General features: G+C 39.6%; 2 protein-coding genes and 1 pseudogene across 2 annotated transcripts in view; all 3 read left to right on the top strand.

The window, feature by feature from the left end:
* The window catches only part of LOC114683972 (zinc finger protein 420-like), a 593,185-nt gene that overhangs the window by 234,615 nt on the left and 331,942 nt on the right, over positions 1-26,628 (top strand). The gene's annotated exons all lie outside the window — the stretch shown is intronic.
* Positions 939-20,247, top strand: LOC114683974 (zinc finger protein 160-like). Its single transcript, XM_028858370.2, is given in 6 exon segments — positions 939-1,273; positions 2,585-2,750; positions 12,953-13,038; positions 15,914-16,040; positions 16,933-18,785; positions 18,788-20,247. Coding segments are annotated over 4 exon segments (2,040 nt in total). The 5' UTR covers positions 939-1,273; positions 2,585-2,750; positions 12,953-13,008; the 3' UTR covers positions 18,818-20,247.
* The window catches only part of LOC114683976, a 30,476-nt pseudogene continuing 19,808 nt past the window's right edge, over positions 15,961-26,628 (top strand).

The raw sequence follows: 26,628 nt of genomic DNA, 5'->3' as shown, positions 1-26,628 counted from the left end.
TGCTTGCTGACCTTGATGAGATGTCCTCCCTGTGCTAATTCCCTGCTGGTTTCCTTCCTCCTAAACAGTTTAAGGGAGGTTCCTTGTTTGTGTATCCTGCACTTTGGTGTAAACAGCTAGGATGCAAGAATGTAAAACATCTGTAGCGAACTTCTGCCCTCCAGGGTTCTCCCACTGTGCTGTAAGCCAGTGTTTAAGGCCTCTTCGCTCCTTCAATAAAGGGCATTCTAAAGAGAAGAATGACCCTTGGTCTTGTCTCTGTTTTAATCCTCAGCCCCTTGCTGGGACATGGTGAAGGGGTAGCAGCATGGGCGCTACAGTTTCATTTCAGTTTGGATTTTTTTTGGTGTTTCTAAGTACTTACAGAATTTAATTTTCATATCCTACAATGTCTTCACATCCTTCAGGCATTTGCTAGTGTTTTCTTGCCCACAGATAATTTTTTTCCCAATCTTCTTTGAGTTGATTCACTTGCTTTACATGTTTTGAGCATTTTGGACATGACTCTGTTTTTTGAATTCTGCATATTGGATATCATTTAACTTCTTTCCTTAGGGGATACAGATATGGTTTGTATTTTTGAGCCTAGAGCGTTTTATTTTAGTTTTAATTTGTTTTGGGAATGGGACTTGGGCATCAGAACTTGGGGCGTTTGTTTTCTTTTGCTGTGCATTTTAACCCAGGAAGCTGTTATCCCAATATGAGAACTGAGGCGGGATAACTTGTATCTGATGGGGTCAGAGCACAGGGTCAGAACCCCGGGTGCAGCGTCCACCTAGATGCAGTTCTGGTCTAGGCTGGCAGCGAGCATGTGGGGAGGCTGTGCAGAGCGGGTGCAGGGCAGCCTGACAGCTGGAGCTGTGTGGAAGGCGCCTGAGATTCAGTGGGAGGGACGGGTCTCCAGTGGGCGGGGACACCTGCCTGATCATTGGCCTTTAGGAGAAAAGAAACAGCGGGGTGCACTTCAATAACAAAGTAAGAAAAAGAGTCAGAGGTTGGTGTTTTGAAAGAAGCACGTAACCGGAAGCAGAGATGTAATGGGCGGGGCCAGGCGGAGCCGTGTCAGGGAACCAGGCTGAAGGGACAGGAAATTTCACCCTTCCGTGTTGGACTCCGGGAGCAGCGTCGTCCGGGACTGGTTGAGGAAGACCCCGGGTATTCGGGACCTGAAATCTCCCCGGAGCCGCAGTGGCCGCGCGGGGCGGCCTGGGAAAGTCACCAGTCAGCAGCGCAGTGGCGGGAACCGCAGCCCGGCGGCCCTGGAACCTCCCAGGTCAGAGGAGCTGCGGGGCTGGGACACGGGAGGGGAAGGACCGGGGGTGCGAGCAGTTTCTCTGCTGTTCATAAGGAAGCCGGCTCAGAAATTCTGCTGTGGATGTCTTTCCCTTGTCGGTGAGGTTGAGATCCTATGAAGTGGGGTTTATCGTGGTTTCTTTTATAGATGCCAGAATGTTTTCACCATATAATCTCGTAGAGCATCTGCAGCGTCTGTAGTTTGCAAACGGGGTTTCTTTGATACTGTACCAGTTACAAAGCTAGATTTGAAATAAATCCATGGTTTCTTAGCTCCCCGGTCCACTACTTGCCTATTCAGTAGGGTGGCCTTTGACCCGAGGAATAGGCTTCCCCAGAGAGCTTTTGTAGATTTTAGTCACATGAAGAAGCTTTGTAGATTTGATTGAATCAGAAAATATATGTTATAAAGCACCACAGTTATAGTTGTAAATATTAACATTTACTGAGCAAAGTTATGCTCCCTATTAATTTTTCACCTGAGATGTATGCACTCTATAAGAAATGTCTTCATATGCTTAGTTACTGATATTACACCTTAGGTCTGAAGGATAAACGAGGACACGACTACTTTAAATGTGGTTGAGGAAAAGGTTTATTGTAGGTATGAGGGAGAAAATAGCCCGAGGCATCTGGAAGGGTCCAGAATGAACTGGCCATGAGAGGGGAGAGAAGAGAGAGAAATGAAGAGAAGTCGGGAGAGAGGCCAAGGAACCTGGAGCCTAGAGGCCAAGAGAGCACCTGGCAAAAGATGTCTGCTTTGATATGTTAATGGGCACTTCAGTTAGCCATTTGTCATGAGTTTTTTGCCCTCCGATAAGGTCCAGGCAAGCCCAGTATACATGCCGTGAGAAGACCTTATCAGGCCACACAAAGCTAGAAAGTGCCTTTTGAATATTTATGATCAAACACCTACAGCAGAAAAATGTCTCCTTGTTCTAGAAATGCAGTCTGCCCTTGCTCATGTGGCAAAACTGTTGTTTTTTATTTCCTGGTTTGTTGACATTCAGTGCTGTGACTGTGGACTTCTTGTAGGAGGAGTGGGAATGTCTAGACCCTGCTCTCAGGGCTTTTTTCAGAGATCTCCTCTTGGAGAAGTACAGCAGTCTGGTTCTGAGGGTCAGAGTAATTTTCTTGCAGTCTCCCTTGCTCTTTCTCAGGGTTCTTGGACAGACCACTCTGCATGTGTGTGAGGTATGTGTGAATGAAGTTTCTCATCCCATAAAGTGAGATCAGAGAAAAATAGACGTTTTTCTTGATATTTGCTCTCTTCGTGTTTATCCTTTGGCAGGTGTTTTCTTCTTTTGTTTTTGTTCCATGGAAAGTTCCAGGTGCTTTCTGAAGAATCCCTTTCCCATATACAAGTCTCACATTGCTCAGTGAGTCCTGCTCACCTGTGGAGCAGAACAAAGAACCCTGCAAGGTGAAGAGAGAGGAGACAGTAGCAAAGGATCCAGGTATGCCAGAAGGATTGAGGAAGAGGTGGGGTAGGCGTCAAATGATGGTAAGAACAGGATGTGAAAGTGTTTTTTGGCAGATTCTGTTTCATTAATGATTATAGAAAATTTCACTGAAAAAAAAAATACTTAATGTTGTAATACGGATTTCCCATTATTGACTGTGTATTAAGCAGTCAATTGTTTTCAGTATTTGAAAAGTTATGAGTCTCTGACATGACTGTTGCCCATTGAAAACAAAGTTTCTTTGACCCAAGCTGAAGGCAGCACCCTGGATATGGGTGTGAACTGAGCCATTTAAAGGCAGGTTGAGTATTTGTACATATAGCAAATATCAGTAGTGGATGCCTCCCTGGGCCTGTGACCTTCCGTATTGTTGCTTTTGATCAGGTTCTGTTATGATGAGAAAGGTCATGTTTGCACTCCAAATAGTTCATGAACACAAGTTCACTGGAGCTTTGATGTTGCTGTATTTCACTTTCATCTTTACGCTGCTGTTATTTATATTCCATGTTGCTGCTGTCAATTTCTCTGACCTTCTCTTGGAACCACCTTCAGAGAGGACATATCCCCTTTCTATTGCTGCTCATCAGGTCCCCCCTTTTTGTTGGGGGGGAATGAATTCTCCGTGTGTCTTCTGGTTTCTCCTGGGAAGGATTAGTGGAGATGTAGAATGATGTTTCATTCCTTCCTCAAATTTGAGGATTTCTCTCCTGTTTCCTTGTATTGTAGCTTTCAGAGATACATTTTGTTGTCTTTGTATTGCTTTTTTTTTAAAAGATTTATTTATTTATTATGTATACAGTATTCTGCCTGCATGTGTCCCTGCAGGTCAGAAGAGAGCACCAGATCTCATTACAAGTGGTTGTGAGCCACCATGTGGGGGCTGGGAATTGAACTCGGGACCTCTGGAAGAGCAGTCGGTGCTCTTAACCACCGAGCCATCTCTCCAGCCTTGTATTGCTCTTGTTTTTTTTTTTTTGTTTGTTTTTGTTTTTGTTTTTTCAAGACAGGGTTTCTCTGTGTAGCTTTGCGCCTTTCCTGGAGCTCACTTGGTAGCCCAGGCTGGCCTTGAACTCACAGAGATCCGCCTGGCTCTGCCTCCCGAGTGCTGGGATTAAAGGCGTGTGCCACCACCGCCCGGAGCTCTTTTTTTTTTTTAAAGGCTATTTTATTTTGGTTTTTCAAGATAGGAGTTTTTGTGTAGTCTTGACTGTCCTGGGACTCACCCTGTAGACTGGGCTGGCTTTGAACTCAGGGATCTGCCTGGCACTGCCTCCTGAGTGCTGGGATTCAGGGTGTGCATCACTAGAGCCAGACTGTCTCTGTATTGCTTTAATGCTCCTTTTATACTGTGAATTTCCTCACCTCATTTACTTGTTATTTTTCTTCCTTAGTTCATTGAGTATCTTCCAAATTCCACAAGGAATTTATAAATACCTGTATTTGGTTTCTGGAGATTTTTTTAAGTTCTTTTTACTTATCTTGGTATTTGAAAATTCTCTTGATTTTTGTTCATATTTGATCATTTATGAAATTTGAGCCTCTTATTCCAAAATTATGGAAAAAGTTGAGCAATTCCGATGAACTCATGGGGAAGAAACATAGAATGCCTCTGGCCTGTGACTGGGTAAGATTTACTGAGAATGAAGGTAGTGATAAGGGCCATCTGCTCTCCCATATTTACCCTAAAGTTCTTCAATAAGAAATCATTGAAGCTGGGTGGTGGTGGCGAAAACCTTTAATCCCAGCACTGGGAGGCAGAGGCAGTTGGGTCTCTGTGAGTTCAAGGCCAGTCTGCTCTACAGAGCGAGCTTCAGGACAGGCACCAAAGCTACACAGAGAAACCCTGTCTCACAAAACATTAACAACAACAAAAAAATTTCCTTTGGTGTTGGGGATTTAGCTTAGTGGTAGAGCGCTTGCCTAGAATGTATCCTAAGTTTTCTTTTTGCGTTTAAAGTATTTACTTATTTTTATTTTTATGCACATTGGTATTTGCCTGTGTCTATGCCTGTCTAAGGGAGTTGGGTCCCCTGGAACTGTAGTTACAGATACTTGTGAGCCACTATGGGAGTGTTGGCAATTGAACCCAGGCTCCCCTACCCCATGTTTTTCCTGACCCTGTAGCTATGTTTTTTTTGTTGGTAGAGATTCGGAAGAGAAGTTCTGATAGATAGACTTCTGTTTAATTCTTTTCAAAAATTAAGTATAGGAGTGTTCATCTACATGTTTTTATGTGAACAGCATGTGTGCATGATGCCCGTGGAGCCCTGAGGTAGCCACCAAATGCATGGCAAAATCGCAAGTTGCCTTGTATCTAGAGAGAATTAGACTGTTTCTCCTCATGAACAAGTGTCCTTTACCCCTGAGCTATCTCTCCAGTCCCCAGGTTTACATTTCTGGTGTAATTTCATGATGGAGCCAGTATGTAACACTGCAAATTCTACTTTTTGAGAATGTTAGAATAGAGTCAGTTGAGATGCAGCTACAGACAGGATGGATCCAGTGTCAGTACTGCAGCAAGTCTAACAGTTGTAGAATTTAGAAGCAAAGTTTTGATCATCATAACATCATCATCTGAGATATGATACTGGGGTGCTATTTGTTATTAACACAGAGTTCTCAAACTACAGCTAAACCTCAAATGTATATCTTAATATTCCCTAAACGTTTGTTGACTCGGAGACTATGATGTCATTTTGATTTACAGAGATAGAAATTTCAATAAAGACTCTGACTATTTTAGAAAGTATCTTTTATTTGTTGTTTTTGACACAAGGTTTCTCTGTATAGCTTTGGCTGTCCTAGAGCTCTTTCTATAGGTCAGGCTGGCCTCAAACTCATGGACATCTGCCTGCCTCTGCCTCTTGAGTGCTGGGATTAAAGACATGCACCACCACCATCCAGCAGAAAGTATCTATTATTAAAATTACATTTCACATTTCTTTTTTGTGTGGGAGTGTATTTGCTTGGATGTGTGCATATGTGCTGTGTATACCTCCTGCCTGTAGAATTTACAATTGAGCATTGGATCCCATGGAACTGGAGTTAAAATCTGTTCTGTAGTTTAATGAGGGTGCTAGGAACCAAACTATGTTTTGCCACATTATGTTTCTCTAGGAATGGTTCTGGAATATTGTACTGTAAATCATCTCATGATTATCCTATTGTATACATTACCCACTTTCTATGGGTAGATCCTGGTCTCACTGCTAGAGGCCTCACAAATGGACTAAACTGCACAACCTCCACCCACATGTAAAGGTACTAGATTGGTCCCATGCATGCCCCTAGCTATTGGTCTAGAGTCCATGAACTCTCATGAGCTTGGGTCAGCTGTCACTGTGGGTTTCCACATCATAATCTTGACTCCACTTGATCATAGAATCCCTCCTTCCTCTCTTCAGCTGCACTCTTGGAGCTCAGCCCAATGCTTGGTTGTGGATCTCTGCATCTACTTCCATCAGTTACTGGATGAAGGTTCTATGATGACAATTAGGATAGTCACTAGTCTGATTATAATAGATGGCCAGTTCAGGCACCCTCTCCATTATTACTAGGAGTCTTATCTTGGTTTATCCTTGTGGATTCCTGGAAGTTTCCATGCCATCAGGTTTCTCCTTAACACCCTATAATGGCTACCTCTATCAAGATATCGCTTTCATTGCTCTCCCTCGCCATTCCTATATCAACTTAGTCATCCCAATCCCTCATGTTCCTATCCCCCATCCTTTGCTCTCTATCCCTACCCAACCCCTGTTGACGCAGTAGATCTCATCTATTGCCCCTTCCCAGGGTGATTCATGCACCCCTCTTAGGGTCCTCCTTGTTACCTAGTTTCTCTGGGGGTAGTGGATTGTAGGCTGGTCATCATTTGCTCTGTATCTAATATCCACATATGACTGAATACATCTTCCAGGAATCCACAAGGATGACTGATTTCCAAAGTGTCTGTACAAATTTGCACTCCCACCAGCAGTGGAGTGTCCCCTTTACTCCACATCCTCTCCAACATAGGCTGTCATTAGTGTGTTTGATCTTAGCCATCTGACAGGTGTAAAATGGTATCTCAGAATTGTTTTGATTTGTATTTCTTTGATAGCTAAGGATGTTGAACAATTCTTTAAGTGTATCTTTGCCACTTGAGATTGTTCTGTTGAGAATAATCTGTTTAAATCTGTACTCCATTTTTTGTGTGTGTGTGTTTTTTCGAGACAGGGTTTCTCTGTGTAGCTTTGCGGCTCTCTGACTCACTTGTAGTCAGCTGGCTCGAACTCACAGAGATCCACTGTCTGCTCCAGTGCTGGATTAAAGGCGTGCGCCACCACCGCCCGGCCTATTTTTTATTTTTATTTTTATTTTAAAGATTTATTTATTTATTATGCATACAATGTTCTGCCTGCATGTGTCCCTGCAGGCCAGAAGAGGGCACCAGATCTCATTACAGAAATCAAATACAAATACAAGAAATACAAATCAAAACAATTCTGAGATACCATTTTACACCTGTCAGATGGCTAAGATCAAACACACTAATGACAGCCTATGTTGGAGAGGATGTGGAGTAAAGGGAACACTCCACTGCTGGTGGGAGTGCAAATTTGTACAGACACTTTGGAAATCAGTCATCCTTGTGGATTCCTGGGAGATGTATTCAGTCATATGTGGATATTAGACACAGAGCAAATGATGACCAGCCTACAATCCACTACCCCCCAGAGAAACTAGGTAACAAGGAGGACCCTAAGAGGGGTGCATGGATCACCCTGGGAAGGGGCAATAGATGAGATCTACTGCGTCAATAAGATCTCACATGGTGAGCCACCATGTGGTTGTTGAGAATTGAACTCAGAACCTCTGGAAGAACAGTCAGTGCTCTTAACCTCTGAGCCATCTCTCCAGCCCTGTACTCTATATTTTAAATTGTATTATTTGGTATTTTGATATCTAGTTTCTAGAGTTCTTTATCTGCTTTGGAGACTAGCCCTCTCTCAGATGTGGGGTTGGTGAAGATCTTTTTCTATTCTTTAGGCTGCAATTTTGTCTTATTAAAAGTGTCCTTTGCCTCACTGAAGCTTCTCAGGTTCAGGAGGTCCCATTTATAGTCAATATCAGTGTCTGTGCTGCTGGTGTTTTATTCAGGAAGTGTTCTCCTGTGCCAATGCACTTTCTCTTCTACCGTGTTCAGTGTAGCTGGATTTATGTTGAGGTACTGGATCCACTTAGACTTGAGTTTTGTTTGTGCAGGACTATAGCTTTGGATCTATTTGTATAAGTCTACATTCTGCCATCCAGTTATGCCAGCACCATTTGTTGAAGATGCTTTTTATTTCTTTGTATTGTTTGGCTTCTTTGTCAAAAATCAGGTGTTCTCCTTATCCTCTGGCTTCCATCTCCCAAGTGCTGGAATACAACCAGCTTACTTGTATTTTCGTTCTTTTGAAGAAGATAAAAATAAAGCTGAAGCTGAGGGAAAAAGAGGGAAGCTGAGGTAAAAGAAAAAGAAAGTCAGGATGACGATGTCCTGAGTGAGGATGTTCCAAACTGAAGGTTCTTCTAGAAATGAACTTTTCTATTGAGCACAAGGAATATTCAGGATAAACAGTCATGTGAGGATGCCAGGTGTTGCTGTCACTTTCTAAACGGCACCTGGATTGTTCCTAGAATAACTTAGCTGGAAAACCACTGTAAAAATGGAGTCTGGAGACTTTTCAGGATTTCTGTACCTGGAATAAAGTACTCAGGAGGCAGAGATACAGGAGGATCTCTGTGCATCTGAGTCTAGTACAGTGTATGCAGTCAGTTCTAGGTAGTTGGGACTACACAGTGAGACCCTGTCTCGAAAAATAAAATAAAGTGGCTCATGACACACTCTGGGCACGAGCTTCATCCTCAGAGGTTGCTGCCCCCCCCCATCCTCACCCCCCACCCCCAAACCTGTTCCCGGACTGAATATATAACTCAGCCTGGCCTCAAACTCACTATGTAGCTCAAGCTGGTCTCAAATTCATTGTCATCTTTTTGCCTCAGGCTCACAAGTGCTAGGATTCTAAGTGCATACCACTGTGCCTAACTGATACTGCCATATTTGAAAATCAACCCTAAGATCAAGGGAATAAAGTACTTGTAAACTGAAAAAAAATCAGGTGTTCATAGGTGTGTGGATTTATTACAGGGTCTTTGATTCGATTCCATTGATCCTCCTGTTTTTATGCCAATACCATGTGGTTTCTGTCACTATAGTTGTGTGATGGAGCTTGAAATCAGGGATGGTGATACCTACAGAAGTTCTTTTTTTAAATTTATTTTCCAGGATTGTTTTTGCTATCCTGCGTTTTTTGTTTTTCCTTATGAAACTGAGTATTCTTCTTCTGAGGTGTGTGAAGAATTGTGTTGGGATTTTGATCAGGATTACATTGAATCTGTAGATTGCTCTTGGTAAGAAACCTATTTGATCATGGTGGATAATTATTTTTTTGTTTTTGTTTTTTTTAAAGATTTATTTATTTATTTATTTATTATGTATACAGTGTTCTGTCTGCATATATGGCTGCAGGCCAGAAGAGGGCGCCAGATCTCATTACAGATGGTTGTGAGCCACATGTGGTTGCTGGGTATTGAACTCAGGACCTTTGGAAGAACAGTCAGTACTCTTAACCACTGAGCCATCTCTCCAGCCCAGGATAATTGTTTTAATGTGTTCTCAGGTTTGGTTTGCCAGTATTTTATTGAGTATTTTTGCATCAGAATTAGACATCAGATTGATGTCTAATTCTCTTTCTAGTTGCATCTTTGTGTGTTGGGTGTCAGGGTAACTGTAGTCTTGTAAAAAGAGTTTGACAGTGTTCCTTCTGTTTCTATTGTGTGGGACAATTTGAGGAGTATTGGTATTATCTCTTTGAAATTTTGGTAGAATTTTGCACTAAAACCATCTGGTCCTGGACTTTTTGTGGTGGGAGACCTTTAATGACTGTTTCTATTTCCTTAGGGGTTATGGGTCTGTTTAAATTGTTTATCTGGTCTTGATTTAACTTTGGTATGTGGTACCTATCCAGCAAGTTTTCTATTTCTTTTAGATTTTCCAATTTTGTGGAGTGAAGTGTGACCTAATGATTCTAGGATTTTCTCAGTGTCTATTGTTATGTTCCCCTTCTCGCTTCTGATTTTGTTAATTTGGATATTCTCCTCTCCCTTTTGGTTACTTTGGATACCGGTTTGTCTATGTTGTTGATTTTCTCTAAGAACCAACTCTGTGTTTCATTGATTCTTTGTTTTTGTTTTGTTTTGTTTTGTTTTTTCAAGACTGGGTTTCTCTGTGTAGCTTTGCTCATTTCCTGGAACTCACTCTGTAGCCTAAGCTGGCCTCGAACTCACAAAGATCCTCCTGCCTCTGCCTCCTGAGTGCTGGGATTAAAGGCATGTGCCACCACCGCCCAGCTCATTGATTCTTTGTATTGTTCTCTTTGTCTCTATGTTATTGATTTCATTTCTCAATTAATTTCATGTCATCTACTGCTGGTTGATATTGTTACTTTCTGTTCTAGAGCTTCCAGTTTCGCTGTTAAGTCTCTAGTGTGAGATGTCTCCAAATTTTTTATGTAGGCACTTAATGCTATGAACTTTCCTCTTTGCACTGCTTTCATAGAGTCCCCATAAGTTTTGAGTATGTTGTGCCTTTATTTTCATTGAATTGTAGAAAATATTTCATTTCTTTATTTTTTCCTTAACCCAGTGGTGATTAAGTTCAGGGTTGTTCAGTGTCTATGCATTTTTAGGCTTTTTATAATTTGTGTTGTTGTTGAATTCTAACTTTAAACCATGGTGATCCAATAAAATAAAGTGGGTTATTCCAGTTTTTTTTTTTTTGTATGTATTGAGATTTGCTTTGTGACTGAGTATGTGTGGTCAATTTTAGAGAAGGTTCCAGGAGGTACTGAGAAGAAGGTATGTCCTTTTGTGTTTGGGTGGAATGTTCTATACATGTCTGTTAGTCCATTTGGGTCATAACATTTGTTCGTTCTCTTATTTCTCTGCTAAGCTTCTGTCTAGCAGACCTGTCCATCGGTGAGAGTGGGGTGTTGATGTCTCCCACTATTGGTGTGTTGGGTTTGTGTGATTTAAGCTTTAGAATGTTTCTTTTAGAAATGTGGGTGCCCTTTTATTTGGGGCATTAATGTTCAGAATTGAGACTTCATCTTGATGGATTTTTCCTGTGATGACTATAAAATGCCCTTCTCCGTCTCTTTTGATTAATTTTAGTTTGAAGTCTATTTTGTTAGATATTGATAGCTACACCAGCTTGCTTCTTAGGTTCATATGATTGGAAAAATCTTTTCCCAACCCTTTACTCTGAGTTAATGCCTGTCTTTAAAGTTTTCATGGATGCTTAAAACTTCCTTGGGTTGTTTGGAGTTGGAGTTTTTCTTCTAGTACTTTCTGTAGGGCTGGATTTGTGCTTAGGTATTGTTTAAATATGGTTTTGTCATCGAATATCTTGTTTTCTCTGTCTATGGTGACTGAAAATTTTGCTGGGTATAGTAGTCTGGGCTTGTATCTGTGGTCTCTTAATGTCTGCATAACGTCTGTCCAGAACCTTCCGGCTTTCAGAGTCTCCATTGAGAAATCAGGTGTAATTCTGACAGTACTGTCTTTATATATTAGTTGGCTCTTTTTCTTTGCAGTTTCTTGTATAATATTAGAGGGACCAGCCTTAATATTATATATCCCAGGGGCTCAAGAGAGAGAACTACTAATGGCGAGGACTATTTTTAGGAAATAGAATCTCTGCACACTGAGCTCTATAGTCCACTTGCTTTAATTCCTCTGGCATAATATGCTATATACACAGCTTCAGTTTTAATATCCGGAAATCTTTCAGTGAAGTAGGTAGTTCCATCAGGGGTCTCACAGTCTAGATTGGTATGTTGTAATAGGGCCTTTGTAAGGGGGTCTAGGAATTGAGATTGGTTTCCATGTTTGTCCTGGTTGAATTCCTAGTTTTGTTTTGTTTTATTTTTTTTTCTCATTATTTACTGCTTTAAGAGCCGCTTTGTGGAGACTGGCTAGGAGTCAAGATATAAACTGATCCTTAGCAAGGATGTATGCTGGGATATTGTAATTCCATTCAGGGTCCTGGTCAAGGAATGTTTTAGCTCTGGTTGGGTGGTGGTATTAGTTTTGAGTCTTTTGCCTGCATGTGCCCTGTCCTGGTTCAGATTTGACTTGTAATCCTTGGGGTTGGTGAAAAGCAAAAAAAGCCCAGGACCATATGGTTTCAGTGCAAAATTCTACCAGAATTTCAAAGAGCTAATACCAATACTCTTCAAATTCTTACACATAATAGAAACAGAAGGAATATTACCAAACTCTTATTATGAGGCTACAGTTATTCAGATACCCAAACCACATCAAGAAAGAGAATTACAGACCAACCAATCTCCCTCGTGAACATTGATGCAACAATACTCAATAATATACTGACAAACCAAGTCTAAAAACACATCAAAGAAATTATCCACCATGACCAAGTAGGCTTCATCCCATGTAAGGATGGTTCAACATATGAAAATCTGTCAATGTAATACACCATATAAACAAACTGAAAGTAAAAAAAAAAAAAACAACCACATGATCATCTCTTAGATGCTGAAAAAGCCTTTGGCAAAATCCAACACCCCTTCATGATAAAGGTCTTGGACAGATTACAGATACAAGGAACATGTCTAAACATAATGAAGACAATATACAGCAACCCAACAGCCAATGTCAAACTAAATGGTGAGAAACTCAAAGAGCAATTCCACTCAAATCAGGAACAAGACAAGGCTGTCCACTTCTCCCCATACTTATTCAATATAGTACTTGAAGTTCTAGCTGGAGCAATAAGACAACAAAAGGAGATCAGGGGGATACAGATTGGAAAGGAAGAAGTCAAAATTTTGCTATTTGCATACAATATAATAGTCTACATAAACGACCCTCAAAATTTTAGGAGATGATGTTTTTGGGTGTAGTGATTAGGTTCACAGTCATTTTCTTTCTCCACTCTAAATGTATCCTGTGCTCTCCTGTCTATAGGAACATTGAAAAGATTTCTGGTATCATTTTAATTTTGACATCTTTTTTGGTTTTGCATTGTTCAAAAGAGAGTTGCATTAATTTTAGCTTTGTATTTTTGATACCTTGATATGAAATTTCAGCAAGAATTCTAGTTTTTGGTCCAGAGATAGAAACTCAGAGAAGAGCAACAAGAAGAATGAATACTTCTTCGGTAAATGCTTCCCAGGTCAGTGTCATGTTTTGCATTTTTTGAAAGTTGTTCTTGTTATTTAAACCAATTAAGACTTTAATTCTTTATCTCTAGTAATGTTATCTAAAGTGTTTGTTTTTTATGATTTATCTTCCCTTTCTTCTCTGGTTATCAGTAGTAAGTCTGTAGATCTTTAACATACATAGCACAGCCCTTTCTCCTTATATTTTCATTTCATGTTTTAATAGACTGAAGACTTGCCATTGTGAAAGAGAATATATTACAAATGGTACTCAAAGAAGATAATGATTCCCCTATCTATATAGGATGGACTTTGTCCATTTATATTAATGAGGAAGGAAATTCTCATGTGCTAGGTCAGGTTTCCAGAACTATACTCATGAATGTGGACATGCAAATGCATGGATTTGATGACATCACTGAGCAATTTATGGAAAAGTTCAGTTAGAAGAGTTTCACTGTCTTTATCCCAATAGTAAATATGTCAGCACCCTGGAGAGTATTGATGATGGAAGTAATAAGTGGCTTACTTCTTAGAAAAAATTGATGAGTCTGTGATCACATGCAAAATGCAGTGTACTAGTTTCTCTCTTTGACATGTATCACACAGTGCTGATGAGTGTGTTGCCACCTGAAATCTATTCATCTGTGAAGTCCTGATAATATTCTTAATGCTCAGTTGTAAATTGTCAATGGACCAGTGATGATTTTCTCCTTTCCTTTTTTTAATTTTCAGAAAGGTATGAGCACGAGAGAGTCCATCTTTACATTTTATCACATGGCATATATTACTAAGAATTTTCTGGAGAGAATTGAATTGGTGCTGTGCATAAGCCATCAATTTTGAAGCATAAATAAATGTCCCATTTTTCTCTTCCTTGTTTTTGGAAGGATAAGCCTGCCTACACCCTGATTTTCCTTGGCCTGGGGCTATGTATTATATAGGGTGAGATTCTGAAGTATTGAGGCAATGGAATAGTTTCTATTTCTCTTTTTACAAAAATATTTAAGTATATGTGTGTTCTTCATTATGCACAGCATGATGCATTATGCACCTGCATCCCTGATTTTGGGACGAAAGCCTTGGCACTGGAATCAGACAATGTAATAAGCTGCCATGTGTGTAGATAAAATTGAACTATATTTCTCTGCAGGAACTGCAAATGCCTTTACCTCTCAGCCATTTCACTAACCCCAGGGTTTACATTCCTTGTATATTTGTAAGGCAGATGATATACAACCTTGCATCTTCTAGTTTTTGAGAAATGAAGGCAGAAGTATCAATGACACTTAACTATGTAACCTAAAATCCTGTTAGATGCCTGAGCTCAAATATTGAAGAAAAGAGTTGAAATGAAAAGATTTGAGTTTTCAGTTGAGCTAATCTCAAGAGTAGTATTGTGTTCAAAATTAATCAAGAAGTAGTGTGATTCTTACAAAGCTTAATATATTTGTTTCAATCAGAGAACACATTTCTACTTGATCTGCATGCATTGTCCCAGGTTCCATTTTTCTAAACACATTTCTAACTATTTTGCAGTGAAACACCATATAGAATTCATGATATTGTTATCATCCATACTGTTGTCAATTTTTAGAAAAATTTATATAATATTAATTCTATTTCTGATTTTTCTGTTTACTTAGTGGTTGTGAAAATATTGTCATAAAATAACTGTGCAAAGTATTTGAGTCTATGTGTTGTTTGGAACATTGGATGTATATGCTGATGTTATACTCCTTTCTGTTTAAAGAAAACACTCTTATTTTAATTCATACAAGGATTCTGCATTCTATATTCTATATCTTGGTTTTAGAAAGGTTCCAGCATTTCACCTAGGTTTCAGGATCTCAATTGAACATACTAGAATATCGTATGGTGTGGCCCAGCTACAGATAGGATTGATTCAGTGTCCGTAGTTGAGTTGAGTTGTTGAATTTGAAATCACAGTTCAGTTTTGCTCATAAGTTAGCTATCTGAGACTGACCCAGGGACCCTATTTGATTCTAACATACTTCATAAAGGTAAATTTCTGCATTTAGACCCCACATATGTTATATTTCCTAACAGATTGCTTATTGTGATGCTATTAGTACTATCCTATTTTCATAGAAATAGAAGATACTATACAGAATATGACCATTTTACATACATTTTATTTGTTTAATTTGTTTTATGTGCATAGGTGTTTTCCTGCATTTAAGTATAATTAAATTTCTATTTTATTTTATGTATGTGGGTAAATGTGCCTGAATGTATTAGTGTATGCTGTGTGTGCCCCTATCTGTTTAGTTCAGAAGTGAACATGGAATTCCATGGAATTGGTGCTATAATCTGTTGTGTAGCACAAGGGTGCTGGGAACCAAACTACATTTTAAAGGACTATAAAAGTCATTACAGAATCCAAACAACAGAGACCATTTCAACTGTAGTGATTGTGGCAAGTCCTTTATCTGCTACTCAGGTCTTAGTAATCATCAGCAAATTCATGAAGGAGAGAGACCTTAAGAATGGAAGCAATGTAATAATTCTTTCATTACATTGTCTATGGAAGAGAAGCAGTGATTAACCTCTAACACATTTCTACAGCCTTGCTAGAAAACTTTGTCTTTGAATAACTGTTATACCTCATCTACTTCACAGAAGTGTCTAATTTTTTTTCCTTGAGTCAGGGTTTCTCTGTGTAGTTTTGGTTCCTGTCCTGCATCTTGTTCTGTAGACCAGGCTGACTTTGGATTTACACAAATTCACCTGGCTCTGCCTCCCAAGTGTTGGGATCAAAGTCATGCACCACCACCATCCAGCAGAAATATCTAATTCTTTAGGCTCTTTTACCTAGGAACACATTTTGTACAGCAGCAATGGTATATGGTTATTTTTCTCTTGCAGAGTCTGTTAACATTCAGGGATGTGGCTGTGGATTTCTCACAGGAGGAATGGGAATGTTTAGATTATGCTCAGAGGGCATTGTACATGGATGTAATGTTGGAGAATTACAACAATCTAGTCTTTGTAGGTAAGAATGCTCTTCTAGAACTCCTGACTCAGTCTTTTTTTTATTTTCACCCATTGTTTATATGTAATTTCTCTGAACTGTCTAGATACAGAAATAAAGAAAAATTCTGGTTGTCAGCATAGTTTTTCATGGTACCTCCTTTATATTTTTCTGTGTTCTATAGAAGCATAAACAATGATATATTCTATATAATCTCTCCATCCTTCCTGCCCAGTTTTTAAAGAAAATTTCTTAAGTTCAATGAAAATTGAATATTCAGAGCATGGAAATATGTTGCAGTATACAGAATAATTGGAATATTTTGATTGTACTATTGGATTCAACTATTGAATTTTTTTATTTTTGCAGTTCAAGAGGTTTTAAGTGAAACTGGAGCATGGGTTTTTGTTTGTTTCTTTTGTTTATTTAGTTTTTGTGATGTGCTCTCTATGTTTAGCCCCGAGAAAGCGTGATTTTAATGCTAGCAGTAGGGATGCAGAAGCAAAATATATGTTGTGTTCCATCCGTACTGGGGTTGCATAATGTGTTCTTAGCTGACTAAAGCTATCCAGTATGGCTATGTCTCAAAAACATACAGGAAAATAGATAAACTTTGTTCATGTGATCTTCTAGGAACTCCTCTAATCATTGCTTGATCACTTATTTGTTCTATGTTCTGTAAAGTACACTGTTTAGATAAAAAGGAGAAAGTCCTTTTGGCTTGACATAGGTCACACTGGAGGTTCTTTGAAGCATCCATTTAATGATGTGAGACAGAATAGACCTCTGGTTAGAACTCTATCACTGAGAATTGCTAGTTTATATATGTCATACAAAACTTAAGGCAAATCAGTTATGAAATCTCTGACTCATGCTTTAATCCCTGTTTTCCATCATTGTGGCAATTTTTCAGGTGAAAATCAAAGAGTCCACATAGGAAACAAAGAACAAAAGAATACAGACCTTGATAAATCTTTTGACTCTCAACATAAACTCAAACTGGAACAAATCAAGAGTAGAATGAAACTACACCAAAGCTGGAAATGTGGAAACTGCTTCAAGACAGACTCAATCCTTGGTAGACATCAGAGAGCTCATACTAGACAGAAACCCTATAAATGTACAAAATGTAGTAAATACTTTACACATTTGTCACAACTCAAAGTACATTCCAAGTTCAGTTGTGGAGAAAAATCCTACAAATGTACAGACTGTCCTAAGTGCTTTTACCAGACATCAGAATTTAAAAGACATTGCAGAATTCATTCTGGAGAGACTATTTGCAATTATAGTGAATGTGACAAATCCTTTATCAGCACATCATCTCTTAGAATGCATCAGAAAATTTGTCCTGGAGAGAAACCTTATGGATGTGGTGAATGTGATAAATCCTTTATCTGGAAATTGAATCTTGGATCTCATCAGAGAAACCATACAGGAGAGAAACCTTACAAATGCAGTGAATGTAATAAATCCTTTACTGATAGAGGTGGTCTTAATACTCATCTGAGAATGCATACAGGAGAGAAGCCTTACAAATGTACTGAATGTGACAAATCCTTTACCACTTCCTCACATCTTAGAACTCATCAGAGAATTCATACAGGGGAGAAACCTTACAAATGCACTGAATGTGACAAATCCTTTATCAGTTCCTCAGATCTTAGAAAACATCAGATAATTCATACAGGAGAAAAACCTTACAAATGCAGTGAATGTGATAAATCCTTTAACCACAGAGGCACTCTTACTTCTCATCAGAGAATGCATACAGGAGAGAAACCTTACAAATGTATTGGATGTGACAAATCTTTTACCACTGCCTCACAATTCAGAAGTCATAAGAGAATTCATACAGGAGAGAAACCTTACAAATGTAGTGAATGTGAGAAGTCCTTTACTTGTGGCTCATACCTTAGATTGCATCAGATAATTCATACAGGAGAGACCCCTTTTAAATGCAGTGAATGTGATAAATCCTTTACCCAAAAACGCTCTCTTAGAATTCATCAGAGAATTCATACTGGAGAGAAACCTTACAAATGTGGTGAATGTGTCAAATCCTTTGTCAGTTGCTCTGAGCTTAGAAGACATGAGAAAATTCATTCAGGAGAGAAACCTTACAAATGTATTGGATGTGACAAATCTTTTTCCACTGACTCACAATTCAGAAGTCATCAGAGACTCCATACAGGAGAGAAACCTTACAAATGTACTGAATGTGACAAATCCTTTATTCAGAAAAACAGTCTTACAATTCATCAGAGAATGCATACTGGAGAAACACCTTACAAATGCACTGTGTGTGATAGATCCTATTGTCATAGCAGCAGTCTCATTGCTCATCAGAGAATCCATACAGGAGAGAAGCCTTACAAATGTAGTGAATGTGACAAATCCTTTATCAGTTCCTCAGAGCTTAGAATTCATCAGAGACTCCATACAGGAGAAAAACCTCACAAATGTACTGAATGTGACAAATCCTTTTCTCGGAAAGACCATCTTAGAACTCATCAGAGAACGCATACAGGAGAAACACCTTACAAATGCACTGAGTGTGGTAAATGCTTTTCTCATAGTGGCAGTCTCATTTCTCATAAGAGAATACATACAGGAGAGAAGCCTTACAAATGTATTGAATGTGAGAAATCCTTTACCACTGCCTCACATCTTAGAACTCATCAGAGAATTCATACAGGAGAGAAACCTTACAGATGTGGTGAATGTGTCAAATCCTTTGTCAGTTGCTCCGAGCTTAGATCACATTGGAGAATTCATACAGGAGAGAAACCATTTAAATGTGGTGAATGTGACAAATCCTTTTTTACTAGCTCTGCTCTTAGAAAACATCAGAGAATCCATGCAAGAGAGAAACCTTAGAAATGCAGTGAATGTGAGAAGTCCTTTACCACAATAGCCAATCTGAGAATTCATCAGAGAATTCATACAGAAGAAAAACTTGTATTGACTGTGACAATTTTTTTTTTACCACTGCTTCACATCTTAGAATTCATCAGAGAATTCATGCAAGAGAGAAACCTTACAAATACAGTGTTTGTGACAAATCCTTTATTGATGGAGGCAACCTTAGAACTCATCAGAAATTTCATACAGTAGAGGAACCTTTAAAGTGTAGGGAATGTGACAAGTTCTGTACCACTGCCTTACATCTCAATTCATTATAGAATTTATGCAGGTGAGAAACCTTACAAATACATTGAAGGTTACAAATCATTTATCCTAAAGGGCCATTATAGAATTTATCAGAGAATTCAGACAGGAAAGAAACCTTACAAGTCTAGTGAATGTGACAAATCCTTTAGCAAGAAAGGCCATCTTAGAGCTCAGTAGAGAATCAATACAGGAGAGAAACCTTACCAATTTAGTGAATGTGACAGGTCTTTTATCAGTTGCTCAGATCATAGAAAACAGAGAATCCATACAGAAAAGAAACTCCACATATGTATTGGATGTGAAAAACCATTTTTCAGTGCTTACGTCTACTTGACGACAGTAGAGTATTCATACACTAGAGAAACCTTACCAATATATTAAATGCTGGAAATCTTCGTCACAAAATTAGACTGAGAACACATCAAAGTATTTTTAAAGGAAGAGAAAATTTACCATGTACTATGTGAGGAAAAGCCTTTGCTGTTTCTCAGGTCTAATTGTCAATATAAGAAAGTTATAAAAGCTTTTCAGTAGCATTCAAATCTTAGAATACATCCAGAAATTATAATGAGGGAAATTCTGAACATGTTACAATGTAGGAAATTTTCATTAGAACTTTTTATACTTATGCAACCTTAAGTTCTTCATAATGAAGATAAAAAAAAATCAAAACCTGGAGAATGTGCTGTTGTATAGCATTTTCCTGAAGACTTAAGGCGTGTGTTTTGTACAGGAAGTCAGAAAATGTACATCTAAAAAATCTTCAAGAAATCCTTGAAACTGATGGGATTCAGTGTGCTTTAATCAAATGAAGAAACCCACAACCTACTACTTGAAGAGCACTTGAGAAAATAGTCCAAAAAGATAGGATACTCTTTAGTAGATATGCCTACGAATGTGCAGTGTGCTCCCGATATACTGTATGTATATGTTGTTTCCCATGCTGGTGTAGAATTTCATGATAACAACTGTCTTTGAGTCCTGTGTGTTCCAGTAAGCAACTACTTCCTGCTGCTCCTGTACCAACCCTAATAAAGCTTGTTGGTTCAACATGGTTGACTTGGTTCTCTTTTCAGTTCCCTGTTGGGTTATGCAGTAGCATATATGTGTTGCATCTCCCCAGAAAATGCATCTCCTTACATATGTGCTTAGGCAAATGTTCCTCCAAACTTGCTGTATAACAGAAAATAGATAACAGAAAGCATTTGAGTCACTAAAGTAGGTAAGATTGTTTTTGCTTACTGCTCCTGGTTGGCTGCCTTAATAACACTTGGTTAAGTATGGCATACTATTTGTGTTCTGACAAATAACACTTGCCTGGAGATCAAATGGTGTAGCTAGACACTGGTATCCCTAAGAGCCTGTCATTGTAGGTTCATGCCTTTAATCTCAGCACTTGAGAGGATCTTTTCTTTAATCCCAGCACTATGGAAGTAGAGACAGGAATCAGGAATAGAAGACAGGTGGAGATAGGATACCCCCCTCTCGCAATTCAGTCAGAGGATTTGGAGGGTTAAGCAGTGACTGTGGTAGCTTTGCTTCTCTGATTTTTCAGCCTTTTTCCCTAATATGTGTCTCTGGGTTTTTATTCTTAAGACTTAATTTATTAGGCTATACTGTGTAGCCTAAGAGAAAGATTGTTGTCTTCCTTGATAAGCAATGCATAAGAACAAATAAAATACGGCCACAAACCTGGTTAATGAGAAAAATCACCTACACTGGGCTTTTTCCTTAAGTAGCTCTGAACTTCTACATGATTCAACCAAACTCCAATCACCCTCAAAATAAGGCTACCCATGGTATAATATTGTACACCATTGTTGTGATCTCCTGTCTTGGTGTTCCTTAAAATTCCATTCTACATGCCCCAAGGAATACATTGAATTTCAGTTCTTTTTGTTAATTCATTTAAAAATGCTAATATTGTAGACATCCCTGAAAAGTCTCATGAAGCATAACTCATTAAGAAAGTTTTACAAAGGACTTATTTTCTGTTTAATGTCATGGGCCCGTCAATCTGTACAAATCATGAAACTATGAATCTTATAAGAGAAAACCTATGAACTAGACCCAATGTCCATGCTTATGTTAGCTTAGAAATCCACACAAAATTTTTCTGGAAGAATATTATTATGTACTGAGAAGTGCTGAAAAATATTTAGTCCAACTCCAAAGCATTTTATTCATACTAAAAATAGGAAGACTCAGCTTTTAGACATTAGATAAGGCAGGATGTTTCAGTGTACACAAACCATGACTAAGTAAATTTTCCAACTCTGGGTTTGCCCCCAGGTTTCTGCATTCAATGTAAGTAACTGTATTGCAACCCTGGAGGGAAGGTATCCTGACTATTTGAGGAGTCAGGCAACACCTTGAGCTACTAGGCCAGCTCTGACAGCTGGAGCCGCAATCAGACAGCTCAGCCCTGGAGCTGCTAGGACAGCTCAGCAAGAGACGGTATCCTGACTGGGAGTCAGGCTATACCTGGTGTGGTGGCGGATGGTCTCCCCACAGGATATAGCAATCTTGGTCCCCCTGGAGAGCCACTACAGCTAAGCTTTGCTCAGCTCCCACTTAAGGGGTCTTCCTGCCTGAGCTCCACCTCTTCTCTGCCCTAAGATGTTACTTTTGATTCACTCTGCCAAAGTGGAGAACCCTGCAGAAATGTAGCAGTCTCCTCTGGTTCTGGTGAAAAGTGCTACTTTTTTCAGCTGCCACTTGCTCAGCCCCCTGAGGGACATCTCAGCAAAGTTCTTCTGTTTAGCTTCCCTTTGCTGAATTCCCTGAGGGATGCCTCAGCAAGGTTCTTCTCTGCACTGGTGAATGAAGATCTTCACACCCAAAACTCTTGAGAAAGATTTATTTGGGAAGGAGAAGTCCAGGAGAGTGGCTGCCTCTACCAGGTTTAACAGAACAGCCCACAACTGGCCAGGCAGGGTGGTTTATATAGGATGTTTTGGGGGCAGAGTCAAACAGGGAGAGGTTAAGTTTTTTCTGCTCAAGGATTGGTCACTTTTGTGGGTTAGGTGCAGAGATAGCCCTAATTTATGAGCCAAACTGTTTCACTTGCCTGTCTTAGATTTTTTACTCTAGTTCTATGGCAAGGGCCTATTTCTTTCACTGGCTCTAGTTCTAGGGACCAATAATGTTTCTTTGGTACTAGTTTCAGAGTCAGGGCATGTTTTCTTGGTTCTAGGTTTGAGGATAAAGTGTTTCTATCTCTGCTTCTGGGCTCCAGGGTCAGGGTGGGTTTCTTTAGCCAGCCCCTTTCTCCTAAAATTTTCACAGATTTTATTATAAAAGAAGAAAATTTTACTCAACATGAGAAAGTATTGTTTGCAAACATTTTGCTGTTCAGTATTGGAATTTGTGGGCACATGAGCTCATGGTTAGTAATCTTGGTTAAACTTGGGCTGTTGGTTTCAAATGGTCATAGACAATTTGTATCAAAGCTGCTGCAACAGGGGTGCTGAACCTGAGAGAGGAGACAGTGGAAAGTTAGACTTCTGTACTGGCCCTTAACATTATGAACAGTGCAATCAGGTGGATAGACTTTTGGGATTGCAGTTCAGGTAGTCAATGGATTGAGATTCCTCTGCTTGATGACCTTGAGATTATTACTCTAATTCAGCACAGATTTTATGGTGGTGTGGCAAAATTGTAAGATTGTATGCAATGAAAAGACAGGTCAGCCGGGCGTTGGTGGCGCATGCCTTTAATCCCAGCACTCGGGAGGCAGAGCCAGGTGGATCTCTGTGAGTTCGAGGCCAGCCTGGGCTACCAAGTGAGCTCCAGGAAAGGCGCAAAGCTACGCAGAGAAACCCTGTCTCGAAAAATTTAAAAAAAAAAAAAAAAAGAAAGAAAGAAAAAAAGAAAAGAAAAGACAGGTCACCTTTTACCCATCACAATATTTTCTTCATTTTTGACTATTTATGCACTCCATTCTTATATATTATGACAGGGAGCATGTGACAAAGCTGTATACATCGGGTTCCAAGTATGCTGACACCTTGATTTATGTGGAAAAGAACATGGACAGAATGGAGAGACTGGAGAGATGGCTCAGAGGTTAAGAGCCCTGGCTGTTCTTCCAAAGGTCCTGAGTTCAATTCCCAGCAACTACATGGTGGCTCACAACCATCTGTAATGAGATCTGGTGCCCTCTTCTGGCCTACAGGGATACATGCAGACAGAACACTGTATACACAATAAATACATAAATCTTTAAAAGAAATGGCATAGATGAATATTAGTGGGGCAGGGACAATTACCTTATCAGAGGAGTGATGGCAATTGAAACAGGCTTGGTTGGTTTGGAAAGTTCAGCAGCATTTGTGGAAGTGCCTCATAAAAACCAGATTACAGGAGCCTGAGTGCAATCCCCAGAGGGATTACTGGGGGCTACATTTTTAGGAACCCTATAAGACTCAGACATGAGAAGTCATGAGTCAACTGTGCCTTGGTGGGGACAGAAGTTCACTAGAGCTGGAGGGCAGGCAAATGTGCAGGTTGGACTGGAAAAGGAGTACAATCTGTCCCTGCTTCTGTGTATGAGAACACTCCCTCTTGAAATTATGTTGTGGGTACCCAAGCATGTCAGTAAAATGTAATTCGTATGACCTAGGACTTATTTTATTTTTTATTATGTGTGCCTGAATATTTACAGAAGAATAATCTGTAGAAGGATTTCCATGGTTCTCATGGTATTATTGCAATTACATAACACTTGAATTTAAACTTATCAATGCTTTCTACCTCCCCTGTTGTATCACTAGCATATTTGAACAGGTGCTCTTATTCCCTGGAGATTAGGCATTCACTGAAAGTTTATTAGAGACTACTACCACAAGGAACCAGTGCACACTTGATTGAATCTGAAAGTGTAATTTTTTTTTTTTTTTTAAGATTTATTTATTATGTGTACAGTGTTCTATCTGCACATATCCCTGCAGGCCAGAAGAGGGCACCAATCTCATTACAGGTGGTTGTGAGCCACCATGTGGTTGCTGGGAATTGAACTCAGGACCTCTGGAAGAGCAGCCAGTGCTCTTAACCTCTGAGCCATCTCTCCAGCCCTGAAAGTGTAATTTTTAAGTCCTATAATAATCTTTAAAAATATTACTATCTACTGAGTAAATCTTATTCCACATTAATTTTCCATCTGGAGCATATGTGGTCTAGAATGTAAATACCAAATTCAGAAATGTGTCTTCATTTTCTATATTTTTTAATTTAATATTTATTTATTATTTATACAGTGTTCTGTCTGCATGTATGTCTGCAGGCCAGAAGAGGGCACCAGATCTCATTACAGATGATTATGAGCCACCATGTTGTTGCTGGGAATTGAACTCAGAAGCTCTGGAAGAGCAGTCAGTGCTCTTAACCTCTGAGCCATCTCTCTCCAGCTCCCAAAATTTATTTTTATGTAGTATGTGTATATGTACACCACATGTACAGGTGTCCATGGAGACCAGAAGAGTGTTGGAGTTCCTGGAGCTGGAGTTAAAGGCAGTGGTCTTCTGGAGCTTGGTCTTCTGGAAGAACAGAAAGCACGCTTAACTGTTAAGCCATTTCTCTAGTCCTGTACAATTACTTCTTTTACAAGAGATGCTCCATTTCCAAGGAAGAATATGACAATATGTGAAAATATATTCCCAAATTCTTCCCCTTGGGACAGTGTCTAAAAGACAGGTATCACATGGGCTGTGGACAGAGGATATGATTTGCTGGTTCTTCTGTCATTGGGTTTTAGTTTGGTTGGTTTTGAAGACCAGGTCTCACTGTGTACTCCAGGCTGGCCTCAAACTCATGACTATTCTTCTGCTTCAGCTTTACTAGTGTTGGGATTACAGGCATGAGACACCATGCCCAGTTAGAAGATACAATTGAATCCTACCTGTCCCTTCCCCCCTCCCATCCCCATTCACAGGATTAGCCACCAGAATTCCTGTCTTTTACTTTCCTTTAATTAATTAATTTTTCTAGTTTGGCTTCTGTGTGTTTCCCTTTTGGTTCTGATGTACTTTAGCCCAGGAGTGTGTCTCTGGCCTCTTGCTCTGTCTGTTCTACAGATCCCTGTCAAATTCATCAAGGCTTGGCCTAAGCCTGAGCAGGTCAGATCCCTTATCAAAGCGTTCTGCGGCTTCCCAACAGATGACTCAACAATTCAACCTCTACAGTCAGTTTCTAGCCCAACTTTCCAGAAACTCCCTTTCCTGATGAATCAGATTGTCACTGGACAGACATCGAGTCCCTTCTCACAATATCTCCATCACCATTCCAATTTCCTAGGTGAGCCTAGCCCCCTCCCCATATGGGCAGAAGTTGTTCCTGCTGTTGACTCTGAGCTCCCCCCTCACACACAGGTCAAGGAGGAGGAATGAGTAGAGGAGAGTTGAGTCTCTGTGTTCCACAGGGGTAGAACTTGATGATGTCTGGCCAACTCCATCCTAAGGAGCTGAGGGAGGCCTGTGTACTAGGCCCTGCAGCCTCCTTGAAGGCCTTTCCATTATCTACCTTTGCTCTCTGGTATCTGTTGCCTTGATCTCCACAGACAAATCTGGGGCCACAGGTTGTCCCATGGGATGCCTTGGGTCAAGGGGTAAGCCAGAGTCTGAATTCCCTATGAATGCTGAGCAAGCATGAGATAGTGCCCTGTCTTCAGATGGGGTGTTCTGACATGCTTTGTGGCTTCCTGCCTTCTTTTGCTCATGTAGAAAGCTCGAGAAATCGACTGCTTTTCAGAGTAACTTCAGTCATCAGTTGTTGTCAGCTGTCTTTGTTAGAATCTTTTTGTTGCTGTGAAGAGACACCATGACCACAGCAACATTTTTTTGTTTAATATTTTGAATTTTTCTTTACTTTTTTATTGTTTAAAATTAATTAATTTATTTATTTTTCTATTATCAGCTTGATACAGTATGTATTCATATCTTAATAGTGAGATGTTTCCTTGAGGCTTGCTCAGGAATTGAGTAAAACTGAAATTTATTATAAGCCACAGTCATCCTAGGGACCTCCATGCTATATCTATAGCCTCCATGGTTCTGTGGGTTGTAGTCTGATTGTTCTTTATTTTATATTTACAATCCACTTATGAGTGAGTACATACTATGTTTGTCTTTCTGGGTTTGGGTTACCTCACTCAGGATGATTTTTTTCTAGTTCCATCCATTTGCCTTCAAATTTCATGCTTTCATTGTTTTTCTCTGCTGAGTAGTACTCCATCGTGTATATGTACCACATTTTCTTCATCCATTCTTCAGTTGACGGGCATCTAGGTTCTTTCCAGGTTCTGGCTATTACATATAGTACTGCTATGAACATAGTTGAGCATGTATCTTTATGGTATGAATCAGCATTCCTTAGGTATATGCCCAAGAGTGGTATAACTGAGTCTTGGGGAAGATTGATTCCCAATTTTCTGAGAAAG

Source organism: Peromyscus leucopus, chromosome 1 (assembly GCF_004664715.2).
Source record: "Peromyscus leucopus breed LL Stock chromosome 1, UCI_PerLeu_2.1, whole genome shotgun sequence".
NCBI lineage: Eukaryota > Metazoa > Chordata > Mammalia > Rodentia > Cricetidae > Peromyscus > Peromyscus leucopus.
This window is presented reverse-complemented; position numbering and strand designations above follow the sequence as displayed.